General features: G+C 46.3%; 2 protein-coding genes across 6 annotated transcripts; one reads left to right on the top strand and one right to left on the bottom strand.

Annotated features, from left to right (window-relative positions):
• Window positions 1-405: 405 nt before the first annotated feature.
• cd9r (CD9 molecule related) lies at window positions 406-8456 on the top strand. Of its 3 annotated transcripts, none has more exons than XM_020624949.1 (10): window positions 406-517; window positions 693-830; window positions 1191-1296; window positions 1403-1500; window positions 4426-4500; window positions 4600-4704; window positions 4889-4984; window positions 5175-5258; window positions 6628-6867; window positions 8038-8126. In XM_020624949.1, the coding sequence occupies exons 2-9, from the start codon at window positions 765-767 to the stop codon at window positions 6841-6843; spliced, it is 846 nt and encodes a 281-aa protein (XP_020480605.1). In that variant the 5' UTR covers window positions 406-517; window positions 693-764; the 3' UTR covers window positions 6844-6867; window positions 8038-8126. The 3 variants fall into 3 exon arrangements, with proteins under 3 accessions (XP_020480605.1, XP_020480607.1, XP_020480606.1); XM_020624950.1 differs by having other exon boundaries at window positions 420-517; window positions 720-830; XM_020624951.1 differs by lacking the exon at window positions 6628-6867 and having other exon boundaries at window positions 8038-8456.
• A 139-nt stretch (window positions 8457-8595) lies between these two features.
• LOC109974640 (uncharacterized) lies at window positions 8596-18417 on the bottom strand. Of its 3 annotated transcripts, none has more exons than XM_020624946.1 (13): window positions 17856-18416; window positions 16806-16940; window positions 16551-16669; window positions 15366-15537; window positions 15124-15242; window positions 12699-14235; window positions 12070-12173; window positions 11830-11912; window positions 10833-10945; window positions 10540-10720; window positions 9612-9762; window positions 9405-9474; window positions 8596-9103 (listed from the first exon to the last, which is right to left on the bottom strand). In XM_020624946.1, exons 1-13 carry the CDS (start codon window positions 18325-18327, stop codon window positions 9084-9086), a joined length of 3276 nt encoding a protein of 1091 aa, XP_020480602.1. In that variant the 5' UTR covers window positions 18328-18416; the 3' UTR covers window positions 8596-9083. The 3 variants fall into 3 exon arrangements, with proteins under 3 accessions (XP_020480602.1, XP_020480603.1, XP_020480604.1); XM_020624947.1 differs by having other exon boundaries at window positions 12876-14235; XM_020624948.1 differs by lacking the exons at window positions 10540-10720; window positions 10833-10945 and having other exon boundaries at window positions 17856-18417.
• Between the last annotated feature and the right edge of the window lie 66 nt (window positions 18418-18483).

Raw genomic sequence — 18483 nt, 5'->3', positions numbered from 1 at the left:
CTGCTCACAGGCAGCTGAAAGATGAAAGACCCTGAACCCACCAGGCCTATACGTTATATCCCTTCGGGCTAGCCCCACGTTTCGTGCCCTTTGTTTGCTTTCTTCGTTCCCAGTTGGATCTTAAGTTTCACTTTTTCAGGAATCAAAAGTGAGCTGTATTATTTCGAAGCAGGCTAATTTCAGCATGACGTCTGTTTCTCTTCATGGTCGGAGTTTAGCAGAATAATGGAAAAAAAATGGGGGTTAGGACATAATGAACAAACTAAACGTTTATATTAGTCGCAGCATAACTGCTTTCGTTTCCCTATGTTTCGTTTCACCTTCTGCCTCGCCCCTCCTCTGCTCCTTCATGTCAGTCACTCCTCTCAGCCAATGAGAGCACTAAGAAAGTCCGAAGGGGCGGGGCAAGACGCACATAAACGCTGGAAAACGGAACGCATCCGCACTGGGGATTTGGATCTGTGGTTGGTTTGTAGTTTCCGTCCACAGGAGCAGAACAGCAGCACTGTACAAACAGGTATTTCTTTCCTTTGTGCTCATTTTCCCCTCGAATCTATAATGTCTTCAAACGAGACACCGTTAAACGTTGGCCCGTAGGAAAAAAACGGAATTTACTGCTAGAATACCGAGTAATCATAAAGGTTACGTTATAATATGTTTGTGTGTGTTTAAATATACGTATATTGTGCCAGAAACAACGAGGTACTTGGTTCCTACAGCTTGCAGACTTGACCGACGCGCAGCCCAACACAGCGCAGCTCACCATGGCTCTGGATGGATGTGGCGCCTTCTGCAAATGTATCCTCATCTTTTTCAACGTCATCTTCGCGGTAAGTTTATATTTCTGCGTAGTTTTTTAAATAAAGAAAAACGTCCGATTTGACCCGTGTTCCTGTCCCTGTGTGCGCTGTTTACCAGCTGTTTACCAGCTGATTACCAGCTGTTTACCAGTCCTTTGGAATAGATTACGTGGCTGTTTGTCTAGCTGTGCCACGGTCGGTCTCATTCTGCACTTGGTTTACTTAAAGGTTTTCCTTGTGTAGCAGGCGGCATCAGCAACACGCAACCTGCTGTTTAGGTCCTGTGCAATGCAGAAATCTTGGTTCTCCAAAATTCCACAACTGACTTCAGAAGATTCCAGATGTGGCTGCTGTGTTCTCACACTGTAGTTGTTGTTTCCTGTTTGGCAGCTGGTGGGGTTTGCCTGTCTGGGCCTGGGCCTGTGGCTGAGGTTCAGCGACAACACCAGAGTCATCTTTACAATACATGACTTCGACTCAAGCACATTTGTTGTGGGTGAGTTTGCGTTCTGCACAGATTTGTGTCATGTCTTTAAAAAAGCATGAGGATACTTTTATGTTTCAGACTCATAATCAGTCACAGATGTGTCTTTCTGCATTAGGTGTGACAGTTCTGATCATACTCGGGTGTGTGATGCTGTTTGTGGTGATGGTTGGAGGTTATGTCGCCTGCAGTGAGGAAAGATGTGCTCTGATAGTGGTAAGACTTTTTTTACTTTGTCTTGAAGTGGTGTTGAATAAGGTACAAAGTCACACCTGCAGTGTCACAGAGACACTGAAGACACAGAGTCTGAAGTGCAACTAAAACCACTGATGTGCCTCATTTTGTTCCATTCCTGATTCCACACCTCATCCAGTAGGACTCTGCATAACTGTATTAAATTTGTGTGTGTGAGGTTCCTAAGGTTCAGCTGCTGTGGTTTCTGAGGACAAAGGCTGAAACTAATACAAAGAAGTCGTCATTCTTACAGGGAATGAAGAGACAGTGTCTCAAACCACCACATGTTCAGTCTCATTCTTCACTATAATCACTCAAACTTCACTTCCTGAAACCTGCACACACACCTTTCTCCAGATTTTTTGCCCCAAATTATCCCAGTGTCCCGCAATCCTGGCAGGATGTGAGGGAGGAAAGGAGGTCTCTTCAGTTATTTGTAGCCTCTGTTGAGGCAAAGCTCTGTGAATCTTTGGGATTCTGCAAAACATAGGCTTCAGAAACTGTCGGATGAGAATTAAAATATGTTTCAAAATCAAATATGCTGAGTTTTGTCAGTGTACGTGAATCACCGCCAAAGACTTTCACTTCCTTTCCCCTGATTTCCTGTGTAATAGTGCTTTCCAGTGTTATCCCCCAGTTTATCTCAGTGGGAGAGTTCAGAGACATTCCTTAACTGTTACACAGCACGGAGGCAGAACACTGGCCAGGCATGTGTGCTGAACAGAAAAGGAAAACGGCAAAGGAGTGCACAGCAAAAAAGAACAACAGTGAGTTTGGTTTCTGCAGTGTGTCGAGGTGGTTACCTGGCAGAAGATTCAGACCAGACTTAAAAGTGCTGACCCCTTTATGGATTGAACAACACACAGCACAGAGAAAGTCCCCTCCTCCTCCTTCCCCTCCACTTTTACATGTTCGTCGCTGACTTTCACTCCTTCCTGTAATAGCGTACCTTCAGTTTCACAGTCTGCAGGTGTAGCTACTCTGTCTCTGTTTTCCCCACATAATTAGCATGATTCATAACTCTCTCTGTTTCCAGTTCTTCCTCAAAGGAAGGGAAGCATAATGAAAATAATTTGACACAGTGTATAATCTCTGACCTTGACATAGTATCTCTTTCTCCTGAGCTTCATCTTGTGGGGAAACAAACTGCCCCTGCCTTAACTAACTTGGAACATTTGCTTGTTTCTCATTAGTTTAGAAAAGTACACAGACAACCGGTCGACATGGCGAGACAGCGCTGACATAATGCATCAAATCTGAACATCAGTGACTGAATCAGTTACATAAACATTGTATGAATGTAATGCCGTCTGTCACTGTGACACAAAATGGAGACGTTCCCCGGTGCGGTCGTTGTATCAGCCTGAACATGTCAGAGGATCCATGAGTCATTAGTTTTTGGCAGGAGAACAACTGCAAATCAGAAAAAGGTGGGATGGTATGTAAAATCAAAACTGAAAATTTCACAACACTTAGAAGACGTTTAGGGACCGAGGACACCAAGCGATTGTGTCAGGTGTCATTTTGTCCCGTTCTTCCTGCAAACAAATCTTAAGGTGCAACAGTCCTGGGACTTCATTGACACAATCTGCGCCACACATTCTCTACTGGGGACAGGTGGGGACTGCAGACAGGCCGGTCCAGTACTCGTCCCCTTGTCCTCTACAGCCAGGCCTTGGTAATGTGGCACTCTGAGGTTTGCATTGTCTTGTTGACATATACATGGGCGTCCCTGGAAAAGACGTCATCTTGAAGGCAGCACATGTTGCTCCAACATCTCTCTGTATTGTTCATCATTAATGGAGCCATCACAGAAGTGTAAGTGACCTTTGCCCTGGGCACTGACACGACCCCAGACCATGACTGACCCTGGACTTGTTGCTGGTAACAGTCTGGATGGTCCTTTACTTTGGTCCGGAGCACACGGCGTCCATTCCTTCCAAAAAGACCTGAAACACTGATTGGTCTGACCACAGTGCGCGTTTCCACTGTGTGATGGTCCGTCCCAGATGTCTCTGAGCCCAGAGCAGTCGTCCTCTGGACACTGACACATGGCTTCCTTTGGGTACAGCACAGTTTTAAGCAGTATTTATGGATGTAACTACATATTGTGGTGCCTGACAGGTGAGCCAACGTCATCCTGAGCCCATGTGATTATATCGCTGATAGCAGAGTGACGATTCTTGATGTGGCGCCGTCTGAGGGATCAGAGAGCTCGGTCATCCAGCTGAGGCTCGGCCATCGGCCTTTACGCACTGAAATCCCTCCAGACTCCTTGAGTCTCTTAATGATGTTCTGCACCGTAGAGGGACACAGAGCCACATCCTTCCTATGTTTCTTTGAGGAACCTTGTTTTTAAACATTGCAATAACTTTCTCACACATATGTTGGCAAACGGGTGGTCCTCGGCCCATCTTCGCTCCTAAAGGGCTCGGCCTTTCCTGGACGCCACTGGTGTACCAAGTCATGATGCAGTCACCTGTTGACATGACCTGGTTCACATGGAATCGTCATTTCATTGTTTCACCTCATCACTGGCCCTGAAATGCAGCCGACCCGACTTTGGAACGCGTTGCAGCATCAGGACTGAAATGTTTATTTTGAATAAAGAATAAAGTCGATGAGGTGTCGCATCGAATAATGTGCTGCTGTGTTGTTTTCCATGTAACTCAGATGATTCACTGTGTTCAGTTTTTACACACTGTCCCAACTTCCTCTGATTTGGGGTTGTAGTTGATATGTGCACAGAATAGTTTTCTTTCTACATTAGCTTAGTTATAGATGCCTTATAAGAGTAGAGATACTGGTTTTTAAAGTCCCTGTACCTGCATTCTACTGGGACAAACTGTTTATCAGATTAATAACCTGTTCTCACTGAAGTTCACTGACCTCTTCCTCTCCTTTCAGTTCACTGCTCTTCTGGCCATTCTGGCTTTAGCTGAAGTTGTCGTCGGAGTTCTCGTTTACACCAAGCGTTACGAGGTGAGAGGGAAACGGAGAGGAGGAAGAGCAAACTGGGATCAGAGATCTGTATCTTCCTGGCATTTTTAACCATGATATTGTGTTTCCATCGTTGTTAAGGTTGGATCGAGGGCTGCAGAGTTCTACAGTTCCCTGTATCTGCTGTATATAAAGGGTGAAGGTGACCCAGCCATTGGTGTCGCTCTCATGTTCATCCACAACACGGTGAGCACAAACTGACAGTGTAACTCACAGCTGTTGTTTGTACTTTTTGTGTGGTCACTGTTTCATAATTGCACATTGATTTATTTAATATTGAACGCTCTGGGGCTTCGGTGATGATATAATATGTAAAATATGTCTGTTGCTGACTGTTTTGATGTTCATCGCCCTCCTCGTCTGCCTGTAGCTTCACTGCTGTGGATTGACGGGGGTCCCGATAATAGAGGTGGCCCAACACACCTGCCCTGATCCAGGGAGCTTCTCTGAGATGTTCATCATGCCTGTAAGTTGTTTTTAATGAAGATACTGTGTAGGTTTAATTTCTTCTTCGTGTGATTATCTGTGTTCGCTCAGGACACTGGTATCATCGTAGGGCGTTTTCTGTTTAAAACAGAATAAATTGAACTGTGGACTTTGGGTTAACTACAGTACAGAGGGTGCTCACAGTTTCTCCTGTCGTGGTCTTCTTACAGACATGTCCCGGGGTCATCAGTGAAGTCTTTGACAGCAGAGCACCACTGGTGATGGGGTTGTTCCTTGGAACTGCAGCTCTGCTGGTAGGCACATGCACATTCCTGTAGTTAGTGAACCAAGTTACCATTTCAACAGAAACAATGCATTTGCAGTATCTATCTGAGATGTAGTGTAGACGCCAATGAACTGTGTGGAGGCTCCGAACGAGACGACCGGTCAGGAGACGGGTTCAGATCCTCTGCTCTGATTGGCTCCCAGTGAAACAGGTTACAGTGGCTGCAGGGACAAGAGCTGAGGCAATGTGTCAGTCTCTAGGTCATAAAACCAAGGGGATGACAGCAGAACATACACTCAAACATTTCATATCACTGGCTCATCGTTTAGCAAATTAAATAAATCCAACAAATGTATTATGTTAATATGTAAGTACTAGAAAACGGAATAAAACTCTACCAACCTCGAGTCTAAATCAGACTGTTAATGGCACCAAAGGGGTTTTTCCATCATAGGAACCGACCAAAGTGGATCGTACCCAGTAACGTTCGTCACAGGTTCTGTCTGTTTCCATTACGGTGCGCCTGCTTTGGAGGTGCATTATGGGAGCTAAATTTCAGCCCCCCTCAGAAGGAAGTAGTAAAATGAAGCTCCAGGGACAAGAGGGGGGAGGGGGGGTTAGTGCACACAGAGCAGTCGCTGGTGATTGGATAAATGTCTATGTCATTGCACCTCAACACCTTCACACCTTTCCTGGTGTACCTCATCGTTTCAGCTGAACTTCCTGTGGGGATTCGTGTCTATCTACTGGAAAAGGGACATTTTGACTAGATGGCGCTGCTGTAGATGGAAAGTGAGAGTCAGAGTTTAATCTTTAGGGACTCTGAGAGTTTAATGGTGTCATATCTGAAACTTGTCGTGACGTTTCACTCTGAACCTAAAGTGTCGACCTGTTGTGCCACCAGCAGTGATGGCACAGCGTTCGATCAAAATGGTGAACGTGTTACACATAACACCTGCTACTTGTTGGTGTTAGCATGCGGACGTTAGCACTGAGCCCGACACACTGCTGCACCTGGGTCTGTCTCACAGAGCTGCAGGTGGAGACTCTACCATGTTTATACTGGGTGAACAGCAAAACGATGAGCCTTGTTAATACTGCAAGTACACACTTTACCCGCACACAACACAGTGCGTACTGTGATAGTGTTGAGTGCTTAATTAGATCCAAATACAGATGGACCGATGCCTCAGAGGGAAAGTGAGCCTTGTGTCTTGGAGAAAGCTGCTCCGTTCAGTTGCACGCCTACACACAAGCTTATTTTTCTTTTACTGTTGTTGATCTTGAAGTTAACGACTGTGCACCCCCCCTTGTCTCCCTTAATCACCCCCCACCTTGCTTTAAAAATCCATCTCTCTCTCTCTCTCTTTCATCCTTCCAATCATTGCTCCCTGAAGATTATAGCTCTGATTTGCAGCATCACTCTGAGTAAAAAGATCCAGCTGTCCGTCTCATCACCTCAGTATATCATCCTGACTCACTCCACTCCCGTCCTGGCCAACCCTCAACCATCTCAGCAGCAGTTTGTCTCCACCTCCTACCCCTACCCTGACCAGGACCCAGTCATCTTCACCCCCCTCTCTGCGGTCAACCTCCCTGTGGCTCAGCCTTAGCACCTGCTTGTCCTGCTGTCTGCCGTACGTGATAGAAACGTAGCCTTTCCTCCATGTCTTTCAGCACTGTCACTGTAGGGCGCCTTCATCTCTCTATTAAGGAAAAATCCTCCCTGAAACACACAGTTCCAACTGTTGTTGCTACTGTACTTGTTCCTCAGTCCGTAACTGGCCAAAAGTAAAGCTTGTGCCAAGATTCTCTAGACCAGGGGTGGCCACACTTTTTTGCCTTGAGCTACTTTTCAAATGACCAAGTCAAAATGATTGACCAAAAAGAAAAACATGTGTGCGCACACACACACACACACACACACACAAAATATATGTATGAATGAGTGTTCTAGTTTTTATGAACAGTCTAAAAGTGCCACTCCACATTTCCCTTCTTCAGAATAGTGATGGTAGATCAAGCAAACGCACTTCGAATATAACATCACGAAAAAAAAAGTCCTCCTCCCATTCTGCATGGAATGTTTTCGGTTTCTTACTTGATTCAGCCCCCCCACTCATTTTATACCCTTTAGTAGAAATTAATTGGAAGCAGCCTTCCAGCACAAGGTAGTTCGCTCACTGGAGTTTTGCAGTAGCTCGTGCTGTTGACTGTGCATGTTTGGTGACTTGTGTGTCAAAAGACAAGATCTCAGACTGGCTGCCCTGCATGTCAATCAAGTAGCAAATGGATGATAGGCTATATATGAATGACTGTCACTTTCTGCTTTTCCTGTTAGGGGTCGCCACAGCGAATCGTCACACTGACCATTCGCATGTTAACATTTGGCACGTGCTTTACGCCGGATACACCTAATTTATTTTTGAATGGCACACGATCTACCAACACTACCTTTGTGATTGACGTATTGGACACCCCTGATCTAAACACAGCTGCAGTGGGAGAATGTGTCAGCATCCAGCTTTTTAAAACCAGAGAACAAGAGCTTCTCATTAAGCTAATTTCCAACAATTCTTCACTAAGATAATTTCTAAAAGCTACCAGGGTTGGATTTTTCCCTTTTGTGTCTTATTTCTCTTTCTGTGGCTGCATGCAGACCGATAGCAGGGGGCTGCCAGGTGCAGTCTCTCTCTAACTCGTTCGGTGGCTGGTTTAATCCTGGTAGCCATGAGGACGCAGGTTGTTCACTGCACAGCTTTGTCCCATCCCCACCCTTCACTGCCCCTCCTCCTTCTGTGTGACAGATTACTGCCCTGGTCTGCTCCATCGTCCTCCTGCAACAGATCAAGAAAGTCAATCAGACGATCTCTTCATACTATTCCACCGTGTACTAAGAAGATGCCGTTTTCAGCCTCACCAACGAAGATCATCTCTGGGATTCAGGCTCAACCAACGAATCTGTGTTTAAAGATGTTCCTCTGTATGTGAACTGTTAACTTTTGTTCAAATGTGTTTTTTATATTCTAAAACATACTGTGTGAGTTATTGAGCTATTGTGAGAGTTGCCTAGAAGGCGTCTGTTCCAGTTCTTAGAAAGCTGTTTTAGTACTAGTCATTCACTGAGCCACTGTTTGTGTTAAAATGTTTGTACAAATAGAAAAGGGAAGGCTTTCTTTAACATCCGTTTAAACATTTCATAAGCTTTTATTCCAAGTTTAGTCAAAACTTTTTATGGGCTCTTTCGTCATCATCGCCTCCACCACCACTCTGCCCTTCACATCAGCTCAGTGCAGCGACTGGACACCTGCTTTGTTACTGCTCATTTTTCTGTTCCACAGAGGTGTATCGTTCCACAAGAGCAGCTTTTCTTTACCATAGTTTTGTGAAAACCACATTCCACTTCATGTCCTGTGCTGATGATGTGTGTTCAGAGGGGCCCAGGACATCAAGTCAAGGACTTTGTCACAGAAATATTCTGCAGGTTCTGTTTGAGGCTGTCGAACCTGCTGCATCAGCATTTTAAATGGCATGTGTCAGAGCTGTGCAGCATTAGGTGAACGGTGATGTCATATTGAGAAGAAGTCCCTGCTGCCATGCCATTAAAACCCGTTGTAGTGAAGCCGACCCCCTCGGGGCGCTGTTCTTTTTACAGCTTCTGTGACCAAATGAAAGTGTATTAAGTGCCTTGTTTATGTTTACGCTTTGAACTGCTTGTGTATTTTCCTTCTCTGTACTACTAAATGCTGCATTGCACTGTTTTTCACAATGGAAGAAATAAATATTATAGAAGGGTTTCTCTGGCATAAAAAGACAAACAAGTGCAGTTTTGTAAGCGTCTTTATTTCATTGCTCACACGTCACTGTTGGGACCTGTGAGGAAAAAGGGAGTTAATGTAGTGATGACGCCTCCTCACGACCGACACCGAGGCCAAAGGCAGAACGGGGAGGAAAACCACTGAAGGAGCCCACTTGTGCAGCTATGCAGTAGTAACTATGCAGTTCATCACTGATTAACTGTTTGTGGCATTAGCAGGATTTAATCACACAAGGATTTTTATGTCGAGTTGCACCTTTCAAATGACCAGTACATTTCTAACAAATACATAAGAAGCTCGTTCACCTCCTGATGAACCCCTGAATCAACCCCTGGTTTCTACAGCGTTGAACTTACCGTCCATGCAGCCGACAAAGCAGTCAGCATCTGCAGGGGAGCACACTTCTGTCCAGCACAAGAAGTAAACCTGAGGTGAGACGAGATGCAAAACGGTGAAACGGTTGTTACATAATTACAGTAATCACAGGCCTGAACTTGAGCAGCTCGTCACATCAAAAGACCAGAGTCCAGCAGATGTTAATTTGTCTATCACGTTGGAGGTACCTCTGGGTCCAGGTAAGCATGTCCTACTCCAGCCAGGTACCAGGGACTATGTGACGGCAGGGACAGGAAGCTGGAGATGACGATCCTCCGGATGTGGTGGGGGTCAGAGTGTGGAGAGGGAAGCAGCTGTGGATCATCCAGGCTGGTGCAGCTAAACACACAGTTGTGTGAGGACTGTTAGTTTTTATCAAGTAGAAATGAGATGCAAAGCATTTACTAGAGGTTTAGGACTGAAAGCTTATTGACACCCCACAGCTTAAAAAGAAAACCTTCCATGTGTTGCTCTAAAGAAAAGCCCATGAAATATTTAGAAGCAAAGGATTAGGAACACAGTCCACTGTCATCTGCCAACTACATTTGTCTGAAGGGACCATTAAGGTTCATGCGACTTATGAAAATCCAACTTTGTCACAATTAAAAATTGACGATGAAACAAACCCTCATGAGGAGTTTCTAATGCAGACACTGAATGAAACCGACTTGATTGATTTTACACCCAGCATCTGTAAAATGAGGCCACAGACACTTTGCAATCTGATGCTTGGATTAAATCTGTTAAGATTTTTTTTTCCCCCATAATTTGCAGACGGCTGCTCAGATCGTCTAAACTAAATTAATGAGCTAAACTGGGATATAAAGGAGAACAGATACATGGCCTGATGACTCCTGCAGCTCAGTGTAAACCATTATCATCTGTAGGCCTAAGACAGAACACGTTTAACCATCCGAAAGGGGATAAAAGTTAAATTCTTTAGATTTGCATCTATAAAACCGTGAAGGGGAATCAGTCCAGAATTAAGAATTTAACAATCCTTTGAAAAGACCCCAGTAAGGTGTAACCACTCATCTAGGTGAAAGCTGCCAGGACACGCCACTGCACAAAGATTAATCCTTGTTACAGCGTTTGTCTATCTCTGTATCAACACACCCATCGTAAACGAGCATCCAGCTGGTATATGGAGTGTGGGTGTAAGCCAGGCAGGAGTGAACCAGCAGCACTAGGTCAGGATCTGGGGGGTCCAGTAGGCTCACTTCCAAATAAAGGGGGTGGCCTTGTACAAGGCTGAGAGGCAGATGAGCCTCAGGGTGGTAGCTGGAGAAGCTCTGGTCTACGAGGAAAACAATACAAAAACACAGCTGACAAAAGTTGGACTGCTGCTCCCAGAGAAAAGAAGATCTGGTTCACCGATTAGAGAGATTACCGAGCAGTTAACTGGTCACCTGTGGCAATCCTCAGCTGCACAGCGAGTGGTTTCGACTGCATGGCAGGTGGAGTAGGCCCATCCATCCCATGGAGCCTCACTTCACCTGGAGAGGAGCTACAGTCCGTCAACCTGTGGATCAACACAGCTGATGAGCATAAGACAAATCTAACACCACAGCGGATACACACACTGCATTTCAACAATAACCAATTCATATGTAGGGTTGCAGCTTGGTTCTCACTGGCCCAGAAGCTGGAGGTGTGTGTGCAGCAGCGTATCCCGACTCAGTAGGTAAAAATGAGCAGAGGTCAGTCTAAACAGTCGCTCCACTTCTGATATCCGACACATTGAGATAGTGAAGCTGTGATTTCTGGAAAACTAAACATCTGAGTAGCTGTAAGCTGTATTTTAACAGTAGAGGTTAAAGAGATGCAACTTAATATGATCCATGTGTCGCCATCAGTGAAACTGAAGGTAAAACAATCACGTTGATCTTCAGGGTTTGTGTATGAACTTGACGTCCAGTTTGACTAATTTGTTATTTGACCAGCAGACCACTGTTCTGTAGATGATGTGCATGTTCTTGGCCAAGCAATCATTTCTGGTGCATTGTGGGTGAGAAAAAAGAACCAATGAAACTTAAAGGAGTAAACATCCCACAGCAGCAGAAACCATCTAGAACAGTTTAGGTTGATTGGTGACTAAACTGCCTGTAGGAGTGAGGGTGTGTGGTTGTTTGTCTACACGTCAGCCCTGTGACAGACTGGCGACCTGTCCAGTGTGGAGCCCACCTCTCGCCCAATGTCGGCTGGGCTCCAGCCCTCCGTTGTTTGTCTACCCGTCAGCCCTGTGACAGACTGGCGACCTGTCCAGTGTGGAGCCCGCCTCTCGCCCAATGTCGGCTGGGCTCCAGCCCTCCCACAGCCCTATTTGGGAATAAGCGCTATAGATACTGGATGGATGGCTGCAATGCAAATGTTTGACTTCATAGCCAGAGGAGGTTCTCAGATCACCTGACAGGAGAGTTGTCATGGTCTTGTTGAAGTGAGGAGACACCATGGACCTGGCACAGATCAACCACTGGCAGAGGAAACCCCTAACAAGGACATGGGATTAGAAAACCAGCACATCTTCTATAGGAGTGGACTGACAGGAGGACAGCCAACCCTCCACCAACAGAATCGGCCTGTTCAGCCACCTCATCGGTGGCCTGCGTACGTTTGGACTGACACACACAATAGAAGTGTGCTTACATGTTCGCTTACACCACATTGCCCATCGAGGGGCACAGTGTAGATGTCAGGGTCAGAGGTCAGCTCGTGGAGGCTGCAGGACACATGGTGAGCAGGATGGGACACTGTGGGATTGAGCACAGACACACATCATCCCTGAGCTGTGATGTTTTGATCTGAAACAGTTTTAAAAAACAAGCCTGTGTTAACAACAATCTGATCATTTGATTTCTCCATTCTGTGGCCCATCATCATCAAACTTTCTGATTTTCTTTGTGAATTAATTTGTCAGACAAATGTTGTCAAGCCTTGTTTTGGCCGAGTTTCCCCCTTCACTTGGGATGAACAGCGGCCGACACCAGGCCAAGGCTGCAGAGCGTTCACATTGGCTCTGAGGTGATCCGAGTGCCAAAGAGGAGCTCCCTCTACTTCAATGGTTCTATTCAGTAACATGATGAGGGATTCATTTAACTGTGTGAGAATATACAGCAGGCCATGCAGGTGTCTGCCCCCTTGTGGAGATCCAAGGTCAAGACATGAGCACTACACATTAAACACACCTTGCCACATAAAACATGTCAAATAATCACTCAGATGCAGAAACATTGACACCTAACCAGAACATTTTAACACTCAGTGCAACTCTTTACCTCTGATTTCATTATCTGGCCTCTCTTCTGCTTCTTGTCCATTTAGACACCCAGCATCAAACAGATGTTGCTGAGTCAGAAAATGGGACCAGATGCTACAGAAGGGGCTGTGCATGCTGAGGTAACCTGGCGCATCAGCATGAACCAGCAGATCCATCCTGCTGGAGTCAGACTCACAGGGAAGCTGAGATCCTGATGCTTTCCCAGAGTCCATGTTGCCTGCAAGATGCACTTCCTGGTCATCTCCAGTGACCTCAGGCTGGTAGTAGAGCTGGTAGTAGTAGTAGTAAGGATGCAGAGGGAATTCCTGAACATCATGCTCAAATTTTGTAGATGGAGGTGTGGTTTGACGTTTGTCTAACGCTTTTTTAGATGAAGTCAGAGATGCATGGCTGTCAGTGTCTCCATAATACATCTGATAGTAGTGATAAGGGTGGAGGTAGTACAGGTGAGGAGGAGGGGGTGCAACAAGGTCTGGTCCAGAAGGGTAACTGGGTGGGAGAGGAGTCACTGGTGCATTGAGTTTCTTTTCATCATCATCTCCTCCAGACAAACGTAGATGTTTGATCTGTTCTGACCTGGATGCTTCACCGTTTACCACTCTGTCTGCGTTTGGCAGAGCTACGTAAGGAATCATGTTGTGCTTGTGAGGAACTGGGTAAATAAAGGACAAATTGGTTTCTGCAGCCTGGTATGGATGTAGAGGTGCCAATCCTTTTTCTTCACCCCGAGTAATATATGGAATGTAATGCAAGTAGTGGAGCGGATAAGGAAGTGGATGGCAAGGATCAGGAGCACTGTGACCAAATGTAGGGCTTGACAGGGGAGTGTAGAGAAGAGGGAGCATCTCAGAAAACTGCCCCGAGTTAGCCTCAGGCTGCTGGACGCCAGGATACAACACTGGAAATTCACCATTAAGAACAATGGTTGAGAGTTCTTCAGGAACCTCTGGACCTGGATCAGGACTTTGATACGGTCCAGAAAGAGGGATTTTCGGGTGATGGTAGTAGTGGTAGTATGGATTAAAGGCATGGCTGGGGGGCTGCAGAGAAGGTCCTGCAGCTGTGGCACCATCCCTCTCAGACAGAGGCTCCTGCTGTAAATCTGGATACACCCAACGTGGCTCTTCCATTTCATCAGTAGATGATAAAGGCCTGTGCACACCAGAGGGTTTATGAGCCCGGTGGGTGTGGTAGTCCTGGTAGTCTGGCTGGGAATCAGCAGGAGGGAGAGGCTGTGGACGGAATGTAGCGCGAGGAGCTGGAGGTGAGGGTGTAGGAGGGTGATATGCTTCAGGTCTAAGAGGATATGTAGGGTGGGGATAATACGGTGGGGCCAGGTAGAAAGGCGGAGCCCACTGAAGAGGCTCAGGGGATTCCGACAAAGGCTGCATCAACTCTCTGGCTTGATGAGAGATGTCCAGAGGTTTGCGGGTCAGAGGTTTGCGGGTCTGTGGGCGTTTGTCAAGTGGAGACACAGGACAGGACAGGCTGAACGTTTCGCCTCCTAGCTGAAGAACCAGAACATGTGTTCCATCCTGGAAAAGATCAGACATTTTCTCAGAGACTGGAGAAAATAAGCAGTTACTGGTCGTGCACACTGGCTCCTCTTAGGCCTGAGTGCACAATAATTCTTTCAGTTGCAAATGTTGCGCCCATATTCACCAAGACAGTTTAGGTGCAGTGTGCTGGAAGATGTGTGGATGCACAGTCATATCTTTCTTAAAATTACACTGTATATAACTGCTGGGGGAAACCTGAGCCACTGGGACCTCGTGCAAGAACCAGTCAGACCTGCTCTTCAGTGCCATGTACACAAGACCTGTATCAAAGTCCTGATCTGTGGCACTCACTGCTTTTCTCTGAGGTACAGATGAAGTTAGCAGAGGTCCAGACTGTTGAACGATTCCTGAACAGATGGATCGTTTTTCTTTACAGAGGGAAACGATACTCGCCTGACGGCGGCTTCACCCGAGTTTGATAAAGAATCAAATCTTTCTCTTCCCGTTTCATAAAAATACTGGATTTTTTAAACTTCTATTTGAAGTATTTCAGTTTTGGTAACATCCCATTAACAGTTGGCAGATGGATCATTTTGATTAAAGACGCTATGATACCGTTTCCTGTTGGAACGTATCATCTTAAAGAATTTGTTCAGTGGATTAATTTAAACTGACTCCTGCTTCGATGTTTCCATCACCAACTCTAAGTTTTACATAAATGCAAACAGTTTTGACTTATTGTGTCACCAGTGGCATCATTCTGGCACCAGCCTTCACCGAGTCACCAGGATCGAGCAGCAAACGTTTCAGATATATTGGTGCTGACCTGTGCTACAGAGCACAGAAAAATAAATGTACCAACAATGTTATTTTAACAGTTTACAGCATTATGATCTGTACCCTCCCAAGTCTCTTCTTCCTCACCTTTACTGTGATGCCACACGAGGGGAACGGAGCAGCGATTTCGACTTCTGCGTCTTTTCTCTCCAAGGTGTAGCCGCACTGCTCAGCCAGCGCCGCCACAGGGGTCCACTCTCCTCGCACTGTAGTGACAATGGAAAAAAATACCCTCAAATTCCACTGAAGATATCATGATGATGATGATGATGATAGAGGTTTAACACATCATTAGGTGACGTGAATGCTTATAGAAAAGCCAGACTTGCCATTGACCCTGAGCTCCTCTGTAGCGGACGGGCCCTGCACTCGGACTGTCAAACCGTACAGAGAGCAGCACAGGGAGGGCACGGCCCCGACACGAGGCTGCATCCGGGAGACTGGGCAGGAGACCTTGACTGGAGAACCCCTCCACAGCAGGGACAACACGTAACGGTCACCCTGAACAAACAGCATTTTAAGATACTTTTAATGTTTTTGAAAACATTTACACCTGTTAAAGACATTTCTGTGAATAAGACCAGCGTCTTATGAGATGAGAATGAAAACATGAGCCAACAACCCCTGAAAGGCGCACTGTCCTGTCACAGTGCTGCCAGAACATACCACATCACTTCAGCCGAAACATACAGGTGCGTGACAAACTGATGGTTGTCCTTCTATAAGGTTCTCCCGTCTCCAGAAAGGAACTCTGGGTCTCATCCATAGTGACCCCTGGGTTCTTGGTTACCGGTCTGACCAAGGCCCTTCGTCCCCGACTACTCAGTCTGGCTTGGGGACCAGATCTGTGAAGACTGGTGGTGGTTCCACATCTCTTCCATTTGAGAATGATGGAGGCTGCCGTGTTCTTGGACTCTTTCAATGCTGCAGACATTTTCTTTTTATCCTTCCCAAGATCTGAGTCTTGACACAATCCTGTCTGTGGACAGTTTGCTCCACCTCATGGCTTTGCTTTCACTCTGACACACACCACCAACAGTGAGACCTTAGACAGGTGTGTGCCTTTCCTAAATGTATCCAGCATTACATTAGACACAGACTGACTCTGATCAAGCTGCAGAAGCAGCTCAACGACCACTGACCGGAGCAGGATGCACCAGAGCTCAAAGGCTCTGAATACTGATGTAAATGGGATATTTCAGTCTTTTACTTTTATTACATCAACAAAACGCTCCAAAGTCCTGTTTTCACTTTGTCATTCTGAAGCACTGTGTGTAGACTGATGAGAAACAGACATTTTAAGACGATTCTTAAACATAAAATGTGTAAAACCTCTGGAAACCTTTTGTACTGACTTAAGGAGGAAAACGAGCCTTTTCACATTTACTGTGAAGTGCTTATAAAGTAAACTTGGATGCAGTAGTGAAAACGTGCAGAAACCCTGAGCGACCACTGGCTACCTGGTTCAAGTTGGCAGTGATAACCTGATGGGATTAAACGGCCTGGCTCTGTACCTCCTGTGTGACATGGCAGGCGTCACAACGAGCCGTCAGACTGAGGTCTCTCCACGAGGTCTGAACAGAGTAACCACAGTGAGGCGGCAGCTGGGACAGCGGGACAGACGACTCGCTCTCTAAGACACAAAGCAAAGACAAAAACACAACCTTTGTTTTATAAAGAAGGTGATCACAGCAGCTCTATCAGCTGTGGGCCAAGTTCAAACCTAGCTATGGACAACGCCTGGATTTCAGACAAAGCTGGAGCCTCACCTCGGTCCAGCAGCAGCTGTGCAGCTCGTCTCCTCCTGACAGAGAGCGTCATGGCGTCGGCGCCACACTCCACCACAGGTTGCAGCCAGTTCTCCTCTGAGCCGCCGGCTGGCTGACCTCTGACCCTGTGCAGGCCTGGTCAACACAAACAAACTAGCTCAGAGCTCACAATGCAGAACACAGTGCTGATGGATTTCTGTGGAACATGAGGCACTACAGAGTTTCAGAGAATGAATGTGGCCGCAACTTTGATTCAGAGAAAGATCAAATAAACGTCAGTCGCACTGAGATGAGTTTGTGTTGACAGTGTTCACTTATAAACAGAGATGCCACATCTGGCTCGGGAGAGGCACCTCTGCCACCGCCACACTGCAGCATGGTTCAGTTCCAAAAGCAGAGAACTCCAGACCTTTGTGCTGATTTTGGACATTGTATTCGAAGTACTGGAAGAAGTAGTCCAATCCTGTATTCAAGTATAAATACCATAGTCTAAAAGTACTCCACTTCAGGTTAAAGGTCTGCTTTTAAAAATCACACTTTAGTAAAAGTAGCTAAATGTGAGCAGGTCATTAGAAAAGCAACATCATTTATCAGGCCATCATGTGTTTTGCAGTAAACAAATGTGTGAAATAAACGTAGAGGAGTGTAAAGTATCTTAAAATGAAAACACACCAGTACCTAATAGTTAAACTTAAATTCACCCCCCACCACTGAAACCAAGCAAGAAACGTTCCACAGACTTGATGTTTCACTACGTTACGAACAAGGGGACTTCTTCCACCCGAACGAGTAAAACCTTGTTCATTTAAGCCACTAAAACCCAAGTGATACTAAGTGAAGCTGAACAAACAACATTCATTCATATTCCTGCAGGTCTGGAAACAGGTGGGATACGGACACTGAAAGCGCAGCGCGCACGCAGTGAGCGTCAGCTTCTGAACCCACAACAGAAACAGATGAAATAACAGAACCTTTGTGCATTTTCATACAGCCTGGGCTTTTCCCTTTAAACCGATGAACTACCAGCACCGTCATCACTGGGACTCTTACCCGGGACAGAACTGGGCTGGGGGCTCACATTGGAGGCGCTTGCTTCATCGTGGCCCGTTATGTAAAACTCTCCGCGAGTTATAGATCTGATTTTTCCTACGCTGCAGTTTTGGTTGGAAAGGCTGAGAGAGGAAAACATCGACTCCCCCTCCGTTTTTCTCGGTTTGTGGCCCATTCTGGGCCTGGGCCTCCGTTCCGGCCTTGTTCCAGTGGTTTCAGTCTGTATGTGCTCGTCCTCAGACAGCGGGGGGTTTCCCGACTCTTCTCCGCGCCTCGGGCCGGGTTGTCGCCCTTCTCTGGCCTCTCGTCTTCTCCTTAAGAGGCTGCTCCGGACATGATGAGCAGCTTCCGGGGGTTCTGGTTGTGGGGAACGAGCTGTGGACTCACACCGGCCCACTGAAGGTACAGTCATCATCGTGATGGTGGAAATGAAAAGGACACTGAAGCAGACTCCGATTTGCTTCACATACATTGCCAAATTTCGCTGTGTGTGCACCAAAACACCGGGCCAGAGCCACCAGCAGCTGTGCCTTTGTAGACTTCCTGCCAACACACCTGTTCACTAATTGACCTTAATTAGCCAAGCGGCGCATGCTCAGTAGGCATCGACTTGTACAGTTTATTATGT

Source organism: Monopterus albus, unplaced genomic scaffold, assembly GCF_001952655.1.
Source record: "Monopterus albus unplaced genomic scaffold, M_albus_1.0 scaffold342.1, whole genome shotgun sequence".
Classification (NCBI taxonomy): Eukaryota; Metazoa; Chordata; class Actinopteri; order Synbranchiformes; family Synbranchidae; genus Monopterus; species Monopterus albus.
Note: the sequence above shows the minus strand (reverse complement) of the source record. Positions and strands in the feature narration are given on the sequence as shown.